Source organism: Gopherus evgoodei, chromosome 1 (assembly GCF_007399415.2).
Source record: "Gopherus evgoodei ecotype Sinaloan lineage chromosome 1, rGopEvg1_v1.p, whole genome shotgun sequence".
In the NCBI taxonomy this organism is placed as follows: domain Eukaryota; kingdom Metazoa; phylum Chordata; order Testudines; family Testudinidae; genus Gopherus; species Gopherus evgoodei.
In genome coordinates this window covers 242,419,620-242,444,361 of record NC_044322.1, presented here as the reverse complement: position 1 = coordinate 242,444,361, position 24,742 = coordinate 242,419,620, and the positions used below count along the sequence as shown (strand labels likewise).

Sequence of the window (24,742 nt, the reverse complement as noted above, 5' to 3'; positions counted from 1 at the left end):
TAACATAACTCAGTTAAAATGTGTCTTTCCAATACTGCAGGGTAGAATAGAAATCCATTAAACTGTCTCTTTTCTTTCTAGGCTTTGTAAAATTCAACAAAAAACAGTTTTTTTCCTTTACAACTATTTATGTATTCTTTCACTTTCCACAGTATACCCCCATCAACAGTTCTGCAGATCCATGAACAGTCAAGAACCTTTAAATACTATAAATAACTGAAATAATTTAACAACAAAATGAGACTGAAAAACACTCTCCTCTCCCCGCTCCTCTCCACCAACTAAGGTTTTGTCCTCAGAATGAGCCTGAGTGAATAGATGTAATTTTCTGTGCAATATAGACTTGGACTTGGGCTACAGATCTGGACTTCTCTGGAGTAATGAGTGAAACAAATTCCATAGTTGTGATCCCACCACAAAGAATATCCTGCTTCCAGTCCTGTGATGTACTAATCTAGGGACATTGTTGAGTAGTGTGGTCCAGTTAGAAACATAGGAGTTGCTCTACTGATTAGACCCAAGGTCCATCTAGTCCAATACCTCCTCTTTGACCAAGGCCAGTGCTAGGTGTTTCAGACGTAGGCAAATGTGTAGTAATCTGTTCCCTTCCCCCACATTAGGTCTCATCCTGATCGTTAGAGATTGATTTATGACCTGAAGCATGAAGTTTAATATCCCTTCCACAAAATGTTTTGTTAACATTCATTATGATAATTGTGGATATTCTTGATATCAATATAAAAGTCCACCCCCTTTTTGAATCTTGTTAAGTTCTTGGCCTCAACGATTTCCTGTGGTAACAAGTTCCACAGTCTAATTACAGTACTCATGTGAAAAATTATTTCCTTTTTCATTTCTGAATTTCCCATCTTTTAATTTTTTGACTATACTCTAGTTCTTGCGTTATGAGACAGGGTGAACAGAAGTTCCCAATCTACATTCTATAGACCATTCATTGTTTTATATATTTTTAACAAGTCCTCTCATATTTTTCTATTTTCTGAGGTAAACAATCCCATTCTTTTCAATCTCTCTTCACAGGAGAGTTTTTCTAGCCCCTTGATCTTTCTTGTCACCCTTCTCTGAACCCCTGTAATCCTTTGTGAGGTGGAGTGACCAGTACTGCATATAGTATTCCAGATGAGGTCACACCATTCTTTTATATACAATCTATATATAGTAAAAGCTGTGTTATTCGACACTTTATCAACCAGAAAACTCTATTAAATGTTGTTTCTGATATCTCAAATTCAAATCTTTAATCTAGTAACTGGGACTAGTATACTGCCCAGGAAGTTATGCAATTGCATGTTCTGCACTCTAGTTTTATGCAAAAGAAGCAGACGACAAGTAAGCAAGCTGGTGTCAGGGATTTTTTCAAAAAAGCAGCTTCCAGGATGTGTCATAGGGTCATTACAGATTCAGCCCAATCTCCTACACCTTCTGTATCTATAATGATAATTGAGATTGATAATGATGACCCTGTGGCACTGCAAGATCCTGAAGTGCCTTCTGAATTATCAATGAAAGATTAAATTATGTTCAGTATAGTTTTAGTGTTAAGTGTATTTTTAGTGATCTGGGTGCACACCATGCACTGCCCATAGTGATATGTAGTGTCATAAGATAAACTACTGTATAGAAAATGTTACCTGTATACACCTAAGTGCTTCAAGAAACCAACCACTCTGTAATGCAGTGCTACTACTGGATTGGTGAACACTTGTAAACTTTACTACTGTATTTTATACTTTATTCATTTTATTGTATTCAAATTCTTTGAAAATTGGTATTTCATTGATAAATATAACTCTCAGTTAATCGGAATATTTGACTAACCAGCATGCACCATTCCCCCAACATGCTGGATAAAATTTTTTTTACTGCATTCTGTATTGTTCACCATCCCATGCAGTATGCAACCTAACATCTTATTTGGGTTTCTTTTAACGACAGGTGCACAATGAACAGAGGTCTTAACTGAGTTATGTGGGAATAATAACACCCAGCTCCCTTTCTTGAGCTGATTCTGTTAATTTAGAACTCTGTAAGGTGTATTAATAGTTTAATTCCCCCCCCCCCTCCAATGTGCTTTACTTTGCATTTTTAGACATAAATTAAATTTACCGTTGTATTGCCTGGTCACTAGCTTGTTTTGTGTCTCTGAAATTCCTCATGGTCCTCTCTAGTCCTAGCTAACCTAAATAACTATCTGCAATTCTTCTACCTTACCTCTCACCCACTTTTCCAAAGTATTAATTCTATTAAACAACACAGGACCTAGTATAGAATCTTCTGGCACCCAGCTGTTAATTTGCCATGATGAAAATTGACCATTAAATCCTATTTGTTTTCTGTCTGCTAGCCAGTTTTTGATCCATGACAATACTATCTTTCTTCTCATGACTACTTGCCTTTTTTAGTAGTCTTTTATGATGGAACCTGTCAAAGGTCTTTTGAAAGCCTAAATTGAGGTCTACTTTATCTGTTACTTTGGCATGCTCAAAGAATTCTAGATTAGTGAAACGTGATTTTGTTTTGTAGAATCTGTGCTGGTTAGGATTTTCCAGATGTTTTGTTGTTCTGTTTTTAATGATAGTTTCACCCATTTTGCTTGGTACAGATATAAGGTTTGGTAGTCTGTTATTCCCCTCTAGAGCATTTTTAAATATAGGCACACAATTTGTTAATCTCCAATCCTCTGGAACAGTGGCTGTTTTTAAAATGAGATTGCTTATTCTTGTTAGCTCAGCCACTTTACTTAAGCTCCCTCAGAACTTTAAAAGCTTGATAACTTTTAAAACACATTGTCAACATCACATGTCAATATATAAAAGGAAATATTTTTAAATCAAACTCTAGTAAGTTTTCAAGCAGCATTTCTCTTATTTTGTTTATCTGTAAATTTCTATCATCTATGGAAATATTTTTTCATCTGTGTGCATATGGTGAAGTCAGCACTAACTAACCTTTTACCAATAAAAATCTAATCCTAAAACAAGAAGGTAAAGCCCTTCTCTGCACCCGTTCCAGTTTGAATTCATCTTTGTTAAACATGGGAGACAAGGACTGCACACACTATTCCACCAGTGGTCTCACCAGTGCCTTGTATAATGGTACTAACACTTCCCTGTCTCTGCTGGAAATACCTTGCCTGATACATCTTAGGACTACATAAGCCTTTTTCACAGCTGCATCATATTGACTGCTCATAGCTATCTTATGATCAACCAGTACACCCAGGTCTTTCTCCTCCTCTATCGCTACCAACTGATAAGAGCATAAGTATGGCCATACTGTGCCAGATCAAAGGTCCATCTACCCAGTATCCTGTCTTCCAACAATGGCCAATGCCAGGTGCCCCAGAGGGAATGAACAGAACAGGTAATCATCAAGTGATCCATTCCCTGTCACTCATTTCCAGCTTCCAGCAAACAGAGGCTAAGGACACCATCCCTGCCCATTCTGGCTAACAGCTACTGATGGACCTATCCTCCATGAATTTATCTACTTTTTTTAACCCTGTTATAGTTTTGGCCTTCTCAACATACTCTGGCAAAGAGTTCCACAAGTTGACTGTGTGTTGTGTGAAAAAATACTTCCTTTTGTTTGTTTTAAACCGTCTGCCTATTAATTTCATTTGGTGACCCTCTAGTTCTTGTGTTATCAGAAGGAGTAAATAACATTTCCTTATTTACTTTCTCCACCAGTAATGATTTTATAGACCATAGTCATATTGCCCCTTGTCTCTTATCCAAGATGAAGAAAAGTCCCAGTCTTATTAATCTCTCCTCATACATAAACTGTCCCTAATCATTTTGATTGCCCTTTTCTGACTCTTGTCCAATTCCAATATATCTTTTTTGAGCTGGGGATACCACATCTGCATGCAATATTCAAGATGTGGGTGTATCATGGATTTATATAGTGACAATATGATATTTTTGTCTTATCTATTCCTTTCTTAAGGATTCCCAACATTCTGTTCGCTTTTTTGACTGTCGCTGCACATTGAGTGGATGTCTTCAGAGAACTATACACAATGACCCCAGGATCTTTCTTGAGTGGTAACAGCTCATTTAGACCCCATCATTTTATACGTATAGTTGGAATTGTATTTTCCAATGTGCATTACTTTGCATTTATCAACATTGAATTTCATCTGCCATTTTGTTGCCCAGTCACCCAGTTATGAGAGATCCTTTTGTAGCTTTTTGCAGTCTGCCTGGGACTTAACTATCTTGAGTAGTTTTGTTTCATCTGCAAATTTTACCACCTCACTGTTTACCCCTTTTTCTAGATCATTTATGAATATGTTGAATAGGACTGATCCCAGTATAGACCCCTGGGGGACACCACTATTTACCTTTCTCCATTCTGAAAACTGACTATTTATTCCTCCTCTTTGTTTCCTATCTTTTAACCAGTTACCAATCCAGGAGAGGACCTTCCCTCTTATCCCATGACTGCTTACTTTGCTTAAGAGCCTTTGGTGAGGGACCTTGTCAAAGGCTTTGTGAAAATCTAAATGCACTATATCCACTGGATCCTCCCTGTCCACATGCTTGTTGACCCCCTCAAAGAATTCTAGCAGATTGGTGAGGCATGATTTCCCTTTACAAAAACCATGTTGACTCTTCCCCAACAAATTATGTTCATCTGTGTGTCTGACAATTTTGTTCTTTATTATAGTTTCAACCAGTTTGCCTAGTACTGAAGTCAGAATTACCATCCTGTAATTGCTGGGATCACCTCTGGAGCCCTTTTAAAAACTGGTGTCACATTAGCTATCCTCCAATCATTTGGTTCAGAAGCTGATTTAAATGATAGGTTACAGACTACAGTTAGAAGTTCTGCAATTTCACACTGAGTTCCTTCAGAACTCTTGGGTGAATACCATCTGGTCCTCATGACTTATTACTGTTCAGTTTATCAATTTGTTCCAAAACCTCCTCTAATGACACCTCAATCTGGGACAATTCCTCAGATTTGTCACTTAAGCAGAATGGCTCAGGTTTGGGAATCTTCCTCATATCCTCAGCTGTGAAGACTGATACAAAGAATTCATTTAGTTTCTCCGGAATGGCTTATTGTCCTTGAGTGCTCCTTTAGCATCTCAATTGTCCAGTGGCCCCACTAGTATAGCTGGCTTCCTGCTTCTGAGATATTTAAAAAAATATTGCTATTACTTTTTGAGTCTTTGACTAGCTGTTCTTCAAATTCTCTTTTGGCCTTCCTATTTATATTTTTATACTTAATTTGCCAGAGTTTATACTCCTTTCTATTTTCCTCACTAGGCTTTAACTTTCAGTTTTTAAAGGATGCCTTTTTGCCCCTGACTGCTTCTTTTACTTTGTTGTTTAGCCACGGTGGCACTTTTTTGGTTTTCTTACTATTTTTTTTAATTTGGGGTATACATTTAAGTTAAGCCTCTATTATGGTATCTTTAAAAAGTTTCCATGCAGCTTGCAGGGATTTCACTTTTGACACTCTACCTTTTCATTTGTTTCACTAACCTCTTCATTTTTGTGTCGTTCCCCTTTCAAAATGAAATGCTATAGTGTTGGGCTGCTGTGGTGTTTTCCTTGTCACAGGGATGTTAAATTTAATTATATTATGGTCACTATTACCAAGCGATCCAGCTATATTCACCTCTTGGACCAGATCCTGTGCTCCACTTAGGACTAAATCAAGAATTGCCTCTCCTCTTGTGGTTCCAGGACTAGCTGCTCTAAGAAGCAGCCATTTAAGGTGCCAAGAAACTAGTAACCTCCCTCCAGCCTGACAGCTCACTTTTCAGTATGACCTGTTGCAGTCTCGCCTTTAATCAGTTCCTTATCCACCTTTCGATTCTCTCATTAATCCCCATCTTCTCCAATTTACCTAATTTCCGATGTGGAACTATATCAAATGCCTTACTGAAATCCAGGTAGATTAGATCTACTGCATTTCCTTTGTCTAAAAAATGAGTTATCTTCTCAATGAAGGAGATCGGGTTGGTCTGGCACAATCTATCTTTTTTAAAACCATGTTGTATCCCAATTACCATTCACCTCTATGTCCTTAACTACTTTCTCTTTCAAAATTTGTTCCAAGATCTTGCATACCATTGAGGTCAAACTAACAAGCCTATAGTTTCCTGGATCACTTTCCCCACCCTTCTTAAAAATAGGAACTACATTAGCAATTCTCCATTCATAGAGTATGACCCCCAAGTTTACAGATTCATTAAAAATCCTTGCTATTAGGCTTGCAATTTCATGTGCCAGTTCCTTTAATATTCTTGGATGGAGATTATCTGGGCCCCCTCAATTTAGTCCCATGAAGCTGTTTGCGTTTGACTTCCACATTATAAGTGGCAAATTCTACCTCAATATCCTCTTTGCCATTAGCCACTCTGCCACAATCCCAATCTCTTCATTAGCCTCATTAAAAACCGAGGCAAAGTATTTGTTTAGGTTTTGGGCCATGCCTAGATTATCTTTTAATCTCCACCCTATCCTCAGTGCTTAGTGGTCCCACTTCTTTCCTTGTTTTCTTCTTATTTATAGAACCTTTCACTATTGGTTATTGACTTTGCAAGGTCCAACTCTGCTTGGCTTTTGGCAGTTCTCACTTTATCCCTACACTTTCTGACCTCCAAGAGGTAGCTTTCCTTGCTGATCCATCCCATCTTCCATTCCTTGTAGTTCTCTGCTTTCTCTTAATCACCTGTTTGAGAAGCTTGGTCATACAGCTTGGTCTGCAACCCTTCTGTCAGAATTGTTTCATCTCAGTTGGGATGCAGGCTTCAGATAGTTTCTGCAACTTTGGTTTAAATAACTCCAAACCTCCTCCACATTCAGATCCTTGAGTTCTTCAGTCCACTCCACTTCACTAACTAAGTCCCTTCATTTTTTACAGTTAGTTCTTCTGAAATCAAGGACCCTTGTTGCAGATCTATTTTTTGTTTATCTTTCCATTTAGTTTAAACTGAATTAGCTCATGACTGAGCAAACCAAGGTTGTCCCCTACAACCAGTTATATTAGATCCTCACTATTTATAAATATCAAATCTAAAATGGCATCACCTCTTGTTGGTACAGTAACTGTTTGGTGAAGAAATCTGTCAGCTATCACATCCTGGAAAATCTGGGCCCTACTTTTGTTAGTAGCACTTGTCCTCCAATCTATATCTGGGAAGTTAAAGTCTCTCATAATCACACAATTCCCGGTAGTATTTATGTCATTAAAACATTCAAGAGGTCTCCATCCATATCCAAATCAAATTCTGGTATTCTGTAACACATCTCAAGCCCTATATCAGGGGAACCTCTAGTAGCTTTCCTCCTCAAAGTGATTTTGGCCCAAACAGACTCTGTCATCCATTCTATCACTTCTAATTTCTTTACAGTCTACCTCATCATTTATAAACAATGCTACTCCACTATTGGTGTCTTTATTTCTGTCTTTCTTGAACAGCACATAAACTTCAATACAAGTACTCCAGTCAAAACTACTATTCCACGATGTTTCTGTTATCCCTATGGTTTTATGTCCTATACCAGTAGTTCTTGTTCCTCATTTTTGTTACCCAGGCTTCTTGCATTGGTACAAACATCTTAACTCTTGCTGCTTGGCTTCGCCCACATTCCTTGCCCAATTGGGTACAATCATTCTACAGCCAGTGTCGCCTATCTGACTGGTATCAGCACTATCCTTCCTCTCAATGTCCATTCTCCTCCCACTGCTGTTCCTTTCTCCATTGCTGTATCCTTTCTTACTTGATTTTCCTCCCTTTCAATGTTAAAATTAGGGGTGGAGATTACATGAACATCTCCCAATGATCTCTCTGAGTTCCAAGTTTAAAGCTCTTTTAATGAGTTGTGCCAACCTCCAACCCAGAAATCTATTTCCCTCCCAACTCAGGTGGAGTCCATCCTATGAGAACTGTCCTCTGTCCATGAATGCTGCCCCGTGGTCAAACATCCCAAAGCCCTCCTTATAGCATCACTGCCTGAGCCATCTGTTGATCGTAATCTTATCTCGCCTTCACTCTCCTCCTCTAGGTATAGGCAGAATCCCACTGAAGATCACTTGAGCCTTCATTTCCTTAAGCATCTTCCTCAGGCTGGCATAGTCTCCCTAGATGTGTTCCAGTGAGAATCTAGCTGTGTCATTTGTTCCCACGACAAGGACTATCAGTGGATACTTTGCTGCTCCCATTCAGCCTCCAGTATCTTAGCTCCTGGCAGACAGCACATCCTTCTGTTCTTGGGATCAGCTCTGGTGACAGGCCTGTCTGTTCTTCTTAGTAGGGAGTCCCCAGTCATGTAGACCTGCCTTTTTCTGGTGATAGTGTGATTATTTTGCCTTCCTCCTATTCTTTCTGGCTGCACGTCCTCTTGTCTTTTATTCTCTCTTGCAATCTTCTGTGAGTCATACTGTATCCTTCCTGGGGCTCTGAACTCTGTATATCTCAATTGGCTCTTTTCTTCTTATAGGTAGCTGCTTTTGTCTTCTTCCTTGCCTTCCCTCCTTTGGTTACAGCCTGCTGTGCTGCTCCTTCGTTTTCCAACTCAGCAAACCTGTTCCTGAGCTCTATTCCTCATTCACTAGCCGGTCTTTTCCTTTACCTGGTTTTTGTGGTCACATGCTTTCTGTGGCCACTTCCCTCACCCAGCAGTCTCCCTTCCAAGTTCTTCAGTCAAGTTTGCATCTGCAAGTCTTGACTTTTCCCTTCAGCCTCCTCTTGCCTTTGCTTCATTATCTCCTGGAACCCCCTTCAAAACTCAACCATAGTTTCCACCTGCATCTCCAAGCCTCAGATTTTATCTTCCATCAATTCTATCAGGCGGCACTTCATACAAATGAAACCCTTTTCAGATTACCTGCTCTAAGATCATATACATCCTGCAGCTTCCACATCCGGTTATCTTCATTGTCTCTTCCATGGCTTCGGTCACTACCACTGCTACCTCTGTACCTGCATAGCCTTCTCTCCTAAATTCCTGTTTTTACCCCTAAGGATCATAAAAATTAGCACCATAAATGGCAATAACTTAATAGTCTCTGTAGAAAACACAAGGATTAAACTGATGTGAAGACTTCACTATCCTCCCACCCCTAATATGGATACTCCAGGTCATAGCTGAAACACTATAGCCTGAAAGTGCAGGGAAGCTTTTGTCTGTATTGTTTTTGTTCTGTGCATAATCAGAGGGTTTCAGATATCTAGAGCTGTCAATCAATGCCTTTTAAAGAGCAGTGACACAAGAAAAAAAGTCTTTAACTGGAGAATCATTATAGGAATTCTTTCAAAACTCCGGGAGGAATTTCAAATTCAGTGGCTGTTGGTCTTGTTTCTCTGTGAAATAGAGATAATAGCTGTTTATGAGGATGCTAAAATAATAATGCCTTTTGTGTTACTGGTGACTAATAATGTATTGTCAAATGGTGGGCTGGAAGATGCATGATTTTGTCATGTAGAAAACCTCTTCTCCCTCCCTAGTGTTCAGAGAAGGACATTTTCTTTCTATCCCACATCACTTCTGTTTTTCACACAAAAATACGAGATCTTGTTTCCTGCTTATATATGTCTTACTGGCTGTATTTAATACTCCCAGTATTTCTTTCAATCACTATTGTAAAATTAGAAAGTGAGACAAAAAAGCGGAGTTTAATACAAAAAGGATTTGAGTAAAGACACAAGTCACCAAATATGAGACATCTCTAGTTAAGGGTGCATCCAGCTTTCTAAAATTTTGATGTACACAGGAGAGGTTTTTTGTTGCTGTTGAACTTTTTTTGTTTGAAAACACTTCTTTTTGATTAAAGAAAAGCCAGATTTTTTTTGTCAAACATACTTTTTCTGTAGAAACATTTGTTTTGACTCAAAAGTCATTTTTAACCAAAAAACATTTTGAATGAAAAATTTTTACCGGCTGTACTCAGCCTACCTCCCAGGCCAGTAACTGTAGAGTGAGTTACTATTCCAAAAGGAGGAAAGGGGGGAATTCCTCACAAGAGTGGCTGAAATCCCAGAATGATTGTTATAGAGTCTCCTTTAGTTTTCCTTAGGGCCAGCCTTGTGGTCCTATGCAATTAATATACAGAACAATGGCAGTTTGGCTAAGAAGAATGACACTGGAGGGACCCACTGAGCATAGCCTAAACTACTCTTGATATTCCCACATGGGGAATATGCTGTTCCTGATTGACATTTTTAGCTAGGAACATTTTTTTTTAAAGGACCAATCAGCCCAAAGGTGTCACTTCTCCTTGGGTTGACAGCTCTGCCACAGGAAACAAAAGGCCCATCAGACTGAAGATTATTCCTAAACAATAAGATGGGAAGGAAGTCTGACAAGAAGGTGTAAGGATTAAAGCCATGTCAAATAGCGTAGACACCAGGAGAAAGAGAATTCTCATTAAAGGTATCATTTATTTCTCTTTCAGCAGATGAGCAGGAAAAAGAGAACTAAGGGCTGAATTCTGCTCCCACTTGACACAAGGGAAGTGTTGCCATTGATTTCAATAGGAGTAGGCCCTAAAGGAAACAACTTGAAATTTCTTATTTTCATAAGGATGCTGGCTTCTCACCAGGGACAGAGTAAAATGCAGTATCACTTACAAATTCTACAACCATTGTGACAGACCCAGGCCAGTGTGATACAGGAGTCTGGTAGAGAGCAAATATACTGGTCCTATTGGCATCCAGCGGGGGTGGGCGGGCGAAGCCCACCCACTTCTAAAGGGCCTCCCCCCAGCCTAAGGGGAGGACTCACAGGTCTGGGACACCAAGTAATTACGGGGGACAACTAATGAAAAAACAGAATCGGGAGTAAGGTCATAGGGCTAAACAAAGGGAACCTGATGGGGACACCGAGCAGAGAACCCCGGACAACGCCCACTGCTCCTCGAAGACGGCAAGGGAGCCAGTGGACGCCGCCCAGAGGAATTCTGCCCGGATACGTGAGCAGACGGAGGAACCGAAATAGGCCCTACAGTCGCAGGAAATCCCGTTGGCCAACCTCCTCTCCCTGGTGTTGTAGATGGCCAGTTTTGCCAGGGCCAAGAGGAGGTTGAGAAGGAGATCCCGTGACTTCGTGGGACCACGGATGGGGAGCGTGTAGATAAAAAGGTGAGGGGAAAAGTGCAACCAAAAACGCAGGAAAATATTCAGGAGGAGCCGGAACGGGCTGCAACCTGGCGCACTCCAAATAAACGTGCACCAAGGTCTCCTTCTCACCACAGAAAGGGCAGGTGCTAGGGACAGATGTGAACCGCGCCAAGTACACGCCCGTAGCAAATATACTGGTCACTGGCTGAATAGTTTTCTGTTCCCTGAGTGACTACAGCAGGGGCTGCACTGGAGTAATCAGGAACCTGCTAGAACCAATTAAGGCAGACAGGCTGATTAGAACACCTGCAGCCAATCAAGGCAGGCTAATCAGGGCACCTGGGTTTACAAAAAGAGCTCACTCCAGTCAGGAAGGGAGGAGATAGAGGAGAGGAAGTGTGCGTGAGGAGCTGGGAGCAAGAGGTACAAGGAGCTGAGAGTGAGAGGGTGTGCTGCTGAAGGACTAGAGTACAAGCGTTATCAGACACCAGGAGAAAGGTCCTGTGGTGAGGATAAAGAGGTGTTTGGAGGACGCCATGAGGAAGTAGCTCAGGGAGTTGTAGCTGTCATGCAGCTGTTACAAGAGGCACTATAGACAGCTGCAATCCACAGGGCCCTGGGCTGGAACCTGGAGTAGAAGGCGGGCCCGGGTTCCCCCCAAACCTCCCAACTTCTGATCAGATACAGGAGGAGCTGATCCAGACTGTGGGGAAGATCACTGAGGTGAGCAAATCTGCCAATAAGCGCAGGACCCACCAAGGTAGAGGAGGAACTTTGTCACACCATGTTTATTAGAAAGAAACTTTCTGTTGTCATTTATGTTCCTGATACTTTTAACTTCTTCCCCATTAAGACAGAGCGTTTGTATAATATGTTAGTATTAGTTTCCCAGCAAGGCTTTTGCTGCTGGGTAAAGTCTTTGTCAGTGAGTGGACAATAGTTAACGTTTTAGCAAAATAATGAAACTGAAGTGAATTGGACTAGCATTATCTGCTATGAATTCTATTTCCTTAGTAGTGTGTAACATTCTCTGGGTTCTGTCATAATTCTTTAAACTGATGGCAATGATTTATTTTTGCTAGATGAATGAAGAAACTAATTGGTGAATTGCTGGATAGAGGCTTTGTGAAATTAGCCCCAGATTGAATGGGAGTCTCTTAATGAACTGTTTTGCATGCTTGCTTGTCATTAGACATTCTTGACCTGATTTTTCTCACCCTTACGCAAGGGTAAATCAGAGAAACTTCGCTGTCAATAGAGTTACATTGCTTTTGAACCACTGGGAAAGACCAGGCCTTCTGTATTTCTGATGTCAAATATATTTTTTCTTCGATGGATACCTTGTTTAAAGGGAAGTCCGATAGGTTAGTCCCAACATTTAGGTTTTGTTAGTTTACAAAAATTAAACGAGAGTTTTAGAAGAGTAATTTTAATATGAGTGCTTTCATAATTTTTTAACTGTACATTTAAAATGAAGCTTATCCCTTGCCCTTTTGGATACCCAAAACGAAGAGCAACTAGGGCTGATTTTTTAGATGTTCTAAATACACAACTCCTGTTGACTTAAACTGTAGTTGTGAGAGCTCAGCACTTCTGAAAATCAGGCTCCTTGGTACATAAGAACTTAAGTGAGAGCAGTCAAGTTTTGCAATTTCCATGAGTGAAATGCAACAAGTAAAATATGGAGCATAAATGGTGGAAATCCATGTGGTGTGTTTTTGTTTTTGTTTTTAATTTCTGTGGGGTTTGTTGTTAATTTGTTTGGTGCTGTTAGCAAAATAGATTTGGAATTTAAAACAAACATGTTTTATTTGAAAGACAAGATTGGTGAGGTAATATCTTTTATTGAACCAACTTCTGTTGGTGAGAGAAATCAGCTTGGAGCCACACAGAGCTCTTCTCGGGTCTGGGAAAGGTACACTGGGAGTACTTTTCCCAGACCTGAAGAAGAGCTCTGTGTGGGTCAGAAGCTTGTCTTTCTCTCACCCATAGAAGTTGGTCCAATCAAGTTGCCCTGAGACTGATACAGCTAGAACTACACTACATGCATTCTACTTGTCATTTTCCCTTTAAAGGGACACCAACATAAATATCAACATTCTGTTTAATTTTTTTTTTGTCTACCAAAGTTACAAGTAACACCTGAGATTACTATGATGGGGAAACTGCTTAATTTAAATCCATGGCCATTTGTATTGCCATTTTCACTGTTCACTGTTAGTATTGATGACTCTGAGCATTAAAAAATCATGAGATTGGCATAAAAATCATGATTTTTTTTTTCAATTTAACTGACCCATGTGCCCCCATGGAGCTCCAATAAATCTACTGATTTAGTCCCTGTGGGATCTGTTGCAGAATTGGGGCTCTAGTTAATTCCTCTGCTGTTTGTGTGGGTCTTTCATGCAGCAACAAAAGGAGGTAAAAACATTTATCAAAATTAAGAAAACTTGATTGTGAAAACACAAACATTGACATGGGGCCGGTGTAGTGCTTGCAACTATTGGAATGGACCTACTGAATTACCCAGTTCAGTGTCCATCTGGGAGAGGGCTCTCTAATCCCTCCAGGAGAGGAAAAAGAACAGTTTTAGGTGAGGGGAGACCAAGCTGATGAGGTTGTTGAAGGTTGCATGAGAACAGGAGCAGTCAAATAGAGGCAGCTAACTGGTAGAAGGTGGCCAGAGAGCTGGACAGAGACTCATCTTGTTGCTGACAACAAGGCCAGCGCTAGCTGGAGCAGAAGGATGCAGGGAAGCAGGCTGCAAGTAAGATGGTGCAGTGGAAGGGTTGAAAGGAGGATCTGACTTGTATTCCCTTGTACTGGACTATTCCCTGGGACTGGACAAGGAACTGTTGTTTTGATCTTTACGTTGTAGCTTAAATTAATTGTTCCTAGAGCATTTGTACCTTGTATATTTGGCAGCCCAAAGGAAGGAATGGTCTGAAAATGGAGTGTTCAGAGCCTGGGAACCTATTGATGGCTAGAGCTTAGTTCTCAGAGCAGCCACAGCACTTGTCTCCAAGCTAGTGGTACAGGAAGTATGCCACCGGACATCTAGGGGTAGCACAGCACTCATACCGACACCTTACAGTGGGGCTACTTACACTACTAAATAGACTTCATGCTGATGGGGTAACAAAATTATGCTTTCAAGGATTAACCTTATGCCCTTTAACCCATTTCTTTGAGATGAAAAATAAAATTGCCTGTGTATAGAAACAAAGAAGCTGTTTTTCATACTGTGTAATGGACAACATATTGATTTGTATTTGTGCAGCCATGTCTTGCCTCTTACACACACCTCTCTACTCTTTTATTGGACTCTCTGGAACCACAGACTGCAATCCTGGTGCTTCAGTCTTACTTGTTTGTCCTTCTTGAGTCTTGAAATCTATTCAGTTTACCATGCGGGGTTCTTTCAGATCAGGTGTTAAACTGAGGATGAGCTTTTCCAAGGGGATTATAGCCTCACTGATTTCAAAGACAGTTTATGTGGCCAATCCCCTAGTCTCCTTTGATAATCTCAGACTGGGGGATCCATCTGACCTGTGTGGGTGTTAAAGGTCTCATGGCATTCTTTGTAAGTAAGGTTCTGCCCTGGTGTCTTTGGCCAAAATTTCTCCCTCACCACAGAAGTGACTGCGTTTCAGTGGTAGGTGACATTTATAAAGCATTTTGAAATAAAAAGTGTTATACAAATGTAAAACATTACTGTTGCTTTTAGACACAGTAAGTGAAAACCCCTGTGTTGACCAACAATCCACCTCAATAAAGTAGGTTTGAATGTCAGGGTAGACTATAATCTATAGCAGTGTTTCCCAATTTTTTTTCAGCCAAAGGACCCCTTTGGTATCTGACTAAATATCCCAGACCCCTTTCATTTCCAGTACTACTGTAACATCCCTGCCAGAGTGACCTCTCACATATGGTGAGTTGAGGTCACACTGTGCAGAGAACAAAATGGCAACTGCCACCTGGCAAAATTGCCAGAATGATGATCTGGTGCAATCTGGCCTTGGCACAAGGGCACCTGCATAACCCACAGTGGACCCTAGGAGTCTAAGGACTGCACTTTTGGAAAGATTGATCTATAGTCTATTGCTAAACATTTAGAAAACTCCTAGATTTTCACTGTAATCTGGATTAAGACAGACTGACGTATTAAACCAGGAATTATGTAATGAAGCCTTTCACAGCTCTTAAAAATGAAGAGTTAATGGCTGCTGCATTTTGCCTATACACCATCGCTGAGCTACCATTATGTAACTAATTGTCTTTTAAACGGCTGTGAGATACATTGAGTAAGAAAGGCACTGCTATTTAAATAAACTAACAATTTCAGTTCTAAATTTCTTTACATGTTTTTTCAATCAGCCTGCAGGTTATCATTTGATCAGGGTCACCTCTGAAGTGAGATACATTCCTAGTTCAATAAATGTGTACATTAAAAAGTGTTCTTGAGAAAGCAAATGCACAAGCAAGAATGTGGTTGCATACTTAGGGTTACTTTGCTGTGCTATCACTGTGTTCCTAGCAGTAGCCAGACATCAGTAAACCAAAACTGATTTTTCTTCCTTAACATATTGTAATCCAGGATTAAAGTGCACAAATCATTTTGATATCCTTCATTAGAAAGCAGGCAATGGCTTTATAAGCAGCTGAATAGAATCCAGTTTGCTGAGGGGAAAAAAGCTAATTGCAGGGAAGAAATTAAATAATGGATTTAAAACATAGAAGCCTGACACATTCATAATTCAGACTGAAACTCTGGGTTGGTTCTCTGTACTTCACTACACTGTTATGATTGGTGTGTGCCTTATGGAGATATAAGAAAAATGCATAATGCTGCACTTTACATCCCCTCCAATACTTAAGCAAGTATAAGTACTGCCACCATTTTGATTTGTCCTGAAGGGAAGAATAATTGTCTTGTGAAGCTCCATCACAGCACCATGACATTTGCATTCACATAGGATGATTCATAAAATGATTGTCTTTATTGTAGAGTGAGGTTCTGACAACTTTTTGGCAGATAAAAATCCTTGCACATTTTTTTACGGGAATATTAACCCTAGTTTTCTGGACCAATTCTATTAATGGTAACTTCATCCTACCAACTTTGAATTCCCCAGGTATTTTCAATTCAATGCAGTATTTTTATTTCCTGTGCTAAACTGATTGATAGTGCTACTGTGTGCTGTTTAAACGACTGTCACAGCCACCTGTGGGATCAGTTGTATTTCAGAGGCAGATGAAAGGCCTCTTCAACATGTAGTTTAGTTTCCTTCCGAATGAAAGGAAATATGTAATAAGGTTCCAGGATTGTTACTCTGTATGTCACTCTGAAGCCTAGAACGTCTTTTGAGTCAACAAGAAGGATTGGAAACAACTTACAAGCTCGGTTTTGTTCAGAATATCGTCAGGTTCAGTCATCACTGGGCCCTGTGAGAACCAGATGGAATATTGGCATCCTAAGGTTCCATGGCAGTTGGAACATGACAGCTGATCAGAGGAGGTGGGAGTAACAGTTGCATGGGTAACAAACAGGTGGCTATGCCTCCAGCCAAGGGGAAGCTCTGTGCAAAAAATTTGGGGAATATGTTCCCACAGCAACATTGCTCACTAGAACACCATGCATGCCCCCCATCTTTGGCTTTTGCACACACATGACTTTAAGAATTACACCTATGTGAGAGCACAGGCTTTCAGTTACTAGTTATATGTACTACGTTATCATTGTCATGCACTGCTGCAATGTTAACACATAGCATCGTCATGATACCTTGACTCTGCATTGTGATCCACTGTTAAAGTGCTAGGAGGGATCTTAAACCAGTGATAAAGGCTGTTCCCCCCCAGTTTTAATTTATGCCAGGATTGATTGGCTTAGGTTTTAGGGAGCTGCAGTCAACCGCTAAATTTCTTGCCTGAGGCCACAGAATGATCAGTGCTAGGGCCAGGAATTGAATTTAGGAGGAGCCCTGGCTGCCAGTACCCTGCTCTAACTACACTTCTTCCTCATTTATTCCTCTCCTCCTCCCCCCATGTGTTTTTTGTGTATAATCTCATGAAGGTGCCTTTAATATTTGGTTTGTAGTGTTGTAACTGTGTAGGTCCCAAGATATGAGAGACAAGGTGGGTGAGGTAATATCTTTGGACCAACTTCTGTTGGTGGAAGAGACAACCTTTCAAGATCCATGGGTCCTACACATGCTTATCACAGCATGCAGTGTACCTCATCCAGTGCATCTAAGGCTCCAACAACTATGTAGGTGAAACCAGACAATCACTATGCTCCGGAATGAATGCACACAGAAAAATAAAAGAGGAAAAACACTTTATCATCCATGGGCAAACATTTTTTGCAAAGCGATCATTCCATATCTGACCTCTCAGTCCTCATCCTTAGAGGACACCTGCCCAACTCCTTCAAAAGACAAGCTTGGGAATTTAAACTCATAGTTCTACTAGACACTAAAAATCATGGTAACAACAAAGACACTGGGTTTATGGCTCATTACAACAATTTGCAACCTACTTAACCCATCTTTATCTTAAGATTGCAGAGGTGTTAATCGCTCGCTTTGTTTTAAGTGGTTTCTTGCAACCTGTGTTAACCCCTTATGCTTATCAGTCAGTCCCACCTTGTATATAGCTATGACACTCTTACCTTTTTCCAAACCCGAAGAGCTCTGTGAAGCCCCAAAATTTGTTTCTTCCACCAAGTGAAGTTGGCTGATAAAATATACTACCTCACCCACCTTGTCTCTCTCATATTTTTTTGTGGTCCTTCTATTGTACTCTGCCCTGGTAATTTGAATAGAAAATACATCCCACTGCACAACTGTTTCTGAACACCTGGAATTTGTAACTTGGAAATTCTGCTTCATATAATAACTACATTATCTTAGTGCTGGATAGTGATGGAGTCTGCTTTTGGGAGTGGGGGTGGGAATCGGACTGCTCATGCTTTGGACTAATTTCCAAGCTTAATTTGCCCTCCTCTTTCCCCTTTTCTTGTCCCTATCCCAAGACCTAACCCCTCCCTAGTTCCCGATAGGCCTCAGGAGTGGCTGCTACAAACAAAGATTGTGTGTGTGTGTTTTTCTCTGTAAAAACTGGCCTTGTTTTCTGTTGCTAGGCTACCCCATTCCAGCTCCCATTGAAGAAATGCTCCGTGGTGGGAAATGGTGGGATTCTGAAGAAGAGTGGCTGTGGCAGACAAATAGATCAAGCAGATTTTGTCATGCGGTAAGACAGAACCCTGCTGCAGCACTGCCTCCTCCCCCAGCCTTGCTAAGTCTCCGACCTTTCAAAGCTGTTTGTTTGTGATTAATCAGTTGTAACTTGCCTTTTTTTTCTTTTTCAGGATGATTTACACAAGTGATTTGCGGGGAGGGGAGGGTGACCAGATGTCCCGATTTTATACCGACAGTCCTGATTTTTATGTCTTTTTCTTAGATAGGCTTAGATTACTCCCCACCCCCTGTCCCAATTTTTCACATTTTCTGTCTGGTCACCCTAGGGGAGGGCAGCAGTGGCAGACTTATAGGCCCTCTCTGGCTATGCAGAAGCTATCTCTGGGAGATTTATAGATGGATGAATTAGGCCGCATTAGACATTAGCCTGACAAACACAATGGCAGTGAGAGAGAAAGCTGCCTTTTTCTTTTGCTTTCTAATTACATTAGGCAGGGTCTGATCCTACTAGGTGCTGAATGTCCTCTTTTGAAACTCATATCCTCATCCCCACCCCATTCAAGTCAATCTGAGCAGATAGCACTTGACAGGGAGAGACCCATAAATGAGACAGAGCAGCCTAAAATGTTTTTCCTGTGATTTTTTTCTCCCCTAAGACTCAGTTCTGAGCATATGAAAATAGAGCAGACTTCTTCCCTTGACACAGTTTTCTTTAAACTCCCCTCGTTCTCTTTTTTGCTCCTGCCTTTCTGAAGGTATTAGGATCTGTCAAGCAGGACATTGTGCTTTCTTGATTGAATTTGGCACTATCTAGATCTCCACTCTAGATATTGGAGGGGGGAAAGAAATTAGTTCCTCTTTGTTAAATATGAACAAGAAAAACATTGTAGGGCGGAGGAGAGGAGGAAGGAAAGCTAAGCATTTCATTTCTCATCTCTATAGGAGTTTCTCATGGCTTTGAAATGGATGCAAAATTAACTCCCACTTCTAAGAGTTCCCTAATCAGATTTTGATGGCTTATTATAAAACTGTACTAATTTGTGAAAAAACAAACATTGTTACCATAATTCTGATTTGCACCCAAGAGACCAAGTACCTTCCTTAATAGAACAGAGAAGTAAACCACAGACAAAGGCAATATGTACTGTACACTTAAAATATATACAGGAAAAAATAGGCATGGAGGGAGACAGTGCAGTGGTTGCTCTTAAAACATTTAAACTTTTCATTTGCAGCTAGATAACATTATTGCAGTATTTCCTAACGTTCCTTATACTTAGTTTATGGAATACCTAAGGAGTGCTTCAGCAAGGAAAATTAATTACAAAGACAATTAGAACATTTTTAAGGGCATCTCTTTTAGACTGATAGGAAAACATTTCCCGATACCAAACGGGGAACTTGGCCATAGGCTTTTTTAGTTTATTGTGAGTTGGACAGAAGTGGTAGGGGGAAATCCTGCAAAGTCTAGCAGCTGATTGCAAGCAGGATTGCATTAGTCATATACTGTCATATTTATGGGGAAAAGTTTAAGATCTTTTAAGTGTACTAAATAATATACAGGTAATGAAATGCTTTTTGTTAGCAGGTGGAGTAAGTTAGATTTAATTGGCCTTTTCCATATTTAATTGCTGTAATTAAAAATATATATATATATTTTACTTGGTAATGACTCCCAAAAATTACGTGAAGTTGCTTCAGCTTGCTATTAAGAGATCTTTGTGCAGCTTCCTTTAAAATATCTCTTCAATTACATCAAATATTACACCAATTTTAAACATGTTGCAGTTTTTCCTCGTTCAAAATGTCTTTATTTTAAATTTATTCAGTTGCTATCCACCTCCTATAAGCTCTGTCACAAGATTACAATTATATGCTTTGATATATTGTAATCACTGAAGTTAGTTAATTACACAGTAATGTGGAAAATGTAGGAGTTTAAACTCGTTCAGTTGCTTGAATACTAAATAATGTTGCAGTAATACAAAGATTGCATGAGACGGCAGATCTCAGTCTTTAAGATGTAGCCCACTACAGCTAAAACTCAAAAGTATTTGGCAAATCACCTTCATAACTGTACTCAGGGTAGTCATAATGGATTCGTATTTTGACAATATACCTTAAACCAATGTTTCTCAACATTTTTGAGTTTGCCACCCCTTATTTGAAGACCAGATTTTTGTGACATGACCTTAAGTTTACTGTAAGAGTAAGACTAGAAATTATATCAGTGATAACAATAAGCTTATATAATTTATTTGTGTTTGTGTTTTGAGATGTTGACAGAGAGTACTTGACCTTGAAGGGAAAGTGTGCATGGCAGCAGAAGGGGAGTGAGGTGGTTTGGTGGTGTGTTTTTTTTTTTTCCTTTAGATTGAAATAAAATGTTCAATGCACCACGATCACTTTTGTAGCCGCTTCAGGGGGTTGTGACCTACCAGTTGAGAATCACTGCTTTAAACCAACCCAGGTGCCAGCTCCTGGTGGCTTTTGTTTCACTAGTGCAGAGGTCGGCAATCTTTCAGAGGTGGTGTGCTGAATCTTCATTTATTCACTCTAATTTAAGGTTTCGCATGCCAGTAATACATTTTAGCGTTTTTAGAAGCTTCCTATAAATCTATAATATATAACTAAACTATTGTTGTATGTAAAGTAAATAAGGTTTTTAACATGTTTAAGAAGCTTCATTTAAAATTAAATTAAAATGCAGGGCCCCCTGGACCGGTGGCCAGGACCTGGGTAGTGTGAGTGCCACTGAAAATCAGCTTGCGTGCTGCCTTCAGCACACGTGCCATAGGTTGTCTACCCCTGCACTAGTGACTAGTGTTGTGTACTACAGTTGGGGACCAGTGCATTAGAATAAAGAACATAAATGAACCTTTTCAAACACATTTTTCATTTAAAAATTCAGATTTGTTCTTTTGACCTCTAGCCAGATTGACAGCATATTTATCCCCTACAGATATACAGATTATACACCATTGTGCTTGTCTATCACATCAGCTTGCTATTGCCCTTCTACATTCATAATAATTATATTGTTTCCCCTCAATATGGTTCTTTGCTGGTTTGAGTGATGTCTAAGCATCTTGATCATAAAGCCAATCAATCACCAGTTTCCTGTTCTTGCTTTATTATGCTGCTTAGTAGCCTGAAAATAGGGAAACACCCTGAAAGTCTTTTGGGAAAGTAATCATGATTGTGCCTGTCCTCTGCATGGTAACTCAAAGAGGGAAAATGGGTTAAATGATCTCTTGCAAGGACTGAAGACAATCATTGTTCTTCATTTGATTATCTAAAGGATGAAGTAGTGGGCATGGCCACACGATAAAAATAAATTTGCTAAGCACTGTGTGCATTTGGTATTTGCTACATTTCCCATCCCCAGCTAAATGTGGTGCTTATTAAAGAATTGTATATGGAACCAAATATACTGCACCAATTTCTGTGCAACCCTTTCTACTTCCTTCTTCAACTCTACCTATGCACCTGAAGCCTGATTTGCAAGTCAGTTACTTAGCGTGTCCAAAAGTGAGCCCACCAATTGAGTTTATCTCAGCTGGTTTTGTAATAAGAACTGTCCCCTGGCAGGGTCCACCTACAATGGTTCCTTCAGGAGCATAAGACTATATAGTACCATATAGTATCATAAACTACCATTAGGGATGCAGGTTTATTAAAGTGATGAAAATTTCTTGGATACTGTGCTTTTCCTGTTTGTTTCCATGATTTTAATAAACTCATCCTGCAGCAGTGGCTCCTGCTCTGTGGGGTTGAGCTTCGCTCCCTGCTCCATATGTTGTGACCTGGTGTGAAGGGTCACAGCAGCTCTTAGGTCTGGCCCAGCTGCCCCTCCATCATGACAGCAGGAGGGGAATGGCACCAAGCCAAATTTGAAAGATTAGCGCTTATGACCTGGCGCTTGGGGTCACAGTGCCACTCAGGTTTGGCCTTGCTGCTCCTCCATCTGTTTAATAATTGAAAGGCAAAAAGACCACGCATTAAAAACAAGAATTTTAAAGATTAGTGAATCCTCTAGTCCTGTCTAAAGAATTACTCCCAGTGCCTTTCTATGGCCAATGCACCCATCTAGATTTTGGAGTAGAGAACAAATATGGTAAGAAGAATTACCAGTAAGATATGAAAAGAGTGACTGACTTCTTTGTGGGATAAGCATAGTACAGTTCTTACTGCCTTGGGTAGCTTTATGTTTTCTCTTGGTTCACCAGCTATCTATAGAGCATGAGGGTCTCAGCTGTGAAACAGGTACCACCTCATAGGCAACTCTGCATGTTGATCACATTTTTTCTATTGCCTTGTTTTCAGTGAGAAGATGCAAAAGATTCCAGTGTATTCAAATCCATATTGCTTTGAGGCCAACAGTCAGAGGATTTATATAAGCTCTTGGCCTCAAGAAATTCTTTTCTCTCCCTTCCTCTGCCCAAGACCAAAAGATTCATTAAATGACTAATAAGTGGTTGTGGTATAATTAAAAATGCATGCTTCTTGCTAGTATGAAACTTTCACTTCACAGTCTGTCCAACACCTGTCTGGGACTTGGCATTGTGCAAACCAGCCTAAAAAATAATTGAAAAAAGCAGTGGCTTCTGCTGACCAGCTGGCTTCTTGCTGAATTTCCAGCTGGGTCCTCAGCCAATTTCTTAATATTCCATGCTGTAGCACAAGCTGGGAGAGAGATTTACTGATGAAGGGAACTTGATTTTAAATGATGCATCTGGGGCTGGCTTATAAAAGCAGACGTATTTATTCATATGTTTGAGTGATAAAGTTATGGCGATGCAGTTATAAAGGACAATGATTAAAGCAAGCATTGAGAGAGAGTGTACCTTGATTCAGTGAAAACTTGACCTGCCTGTGCATGTGTGTTTAAATATAAAAATACTGAGACTTATCCTCTCAAATGCAAAAAGTCCATTAGCCAGATTGCCAATCTGTTTTATTTTCCTGTAACGACAGATGACTAGGTTTCCAGGAAACTGGAGCAATCTGTTTCTTTTGATGTGCTTGATGCTCAGTTGCGGCTCCGTTTTGCCACCCTTACTCACGCTGAGTAATTACCTTACTTTTCAAGCGGTCCCATTGCTCTGTCTAAGATATTATGCAATATCAATGAGAGTGGCAGAACTTAACCTGATGGAGGGATCTCACGCAATTTGAAAGTGACTTGCTGCACCCAACCTGAGAGTGAGAACTCTGTTTTTCTCTGACAATTATTAGCTCTGGTAATAAAATGTCTCCAAGTCACCTTCTGTTTACTTGACTTCTGTCATCATTATATAATCCAAAATCCACGTTCCCCAGATTCCGTTGCAAGACAGAAATCTAAGCAAATATTTATCTTGTTACTAGTGATGCTTTCCTCATAGTTAGGATTTCATTTTATTCAGGTGTTAAATTTGCACTCTGTTATCATACAAAATGCACAGCAGCTGCACAGAAAAATGTTTAACAGAAAATAAAAGGAGATGACATTTTTTTCATTGCTGATGGTCCTAGCGTCTATTACTATGTTACCAGATCTTCTGAGAGCACCATTACAAGTGTTGAAAGTGACTTGATTTTCTACATTTGCTGGGATTTTGTTGAGTGATGAAATAATAACTAAGGGGTATTAGTTTGTTTACAAGGATGTATGTATATTTTATGAAAAATTAAGAAACCCGCCACCCCAAACCCCCAAGATTTTTCATGTAATTAAAAAGTTCATGAAATTTTGCATTTCACACTTTCTCTGTTTTTATGCCCCTCTACTTCCCACTTCAAAAAAGTGGAAGACAGAGTGGGATTTTCCTACTGGTTTTGACATTGAAAGTTTTGAAACATTTTTAAAAAAAATGTTTATTGAAATTCTTTGTTTGGAATTGACAAATGTTGACAGAGAAATTTTTCCAAGAAAAATTTTGTTGTTGTTGATCCCCCTTTTTTAATGAGAAAACAATTATCAAAACAGACAAAAACCCAGCCAGCTCAAGGGTCAATCTTCCCCTTTTCTTCTTTTTAAGAATTGCAACCATGAAAAAGAGAACAATAGTGACACATGGCTCTCTACAAAAGATAGATACTATCTTTTCGCATTGGAATTTTCTGACAGCATGAATATAAACCCATGCTTCTGATGGCTTGTATCTGAATTTATGCAAATATATGCAAATTTGCATCATCCTGTTTTTGTTAGAGGATGTTGGCAGATTTGCATTAGTAATAACTATGCTTGAAATTGCACAGAAACAATGGTGTGTAATGTGCACACAAATATATCCTCCCACCCACCAACTCTGGACATAACAGTGCACACATGGTCAGTATGGATTGCAGAAGGGGCCAGCAGCAGTACTTGCTCCTGGTTATAAGGGATTGGGGCTGTTCATTGAATGCAGTGAAAACACTTGCCAAGGGCAGCAGTCAGACTGCGATGGTA

At 39.9% G+C, this 24,742-nt stretch overlaps 1 protein-coding gene across 1 annotated transcript in view; it reads left to right on the top strand.

The window, feature by feature from the left end:
* Positions 1-24,742, top strand: part of ST8SIA1 (ST8 alpha-N-acetyl-neuraminide alpha-2,8-sialyltransferase 1) — a 182,409-nt gene that overhangs the window by 97,590 nt on the left and 60,077 nt on the right. Inside the window, exon 3 of the mRNA XM_030541406.1 lies at positions 18,246-18,355. Coding sequence (XP_030397266.1) covers positions 18,246-18,355 — 110 coding nt within the window. The remainder of the gene's footprint in view (positions 1-18,245; positions 18,356-24,742) is intronic.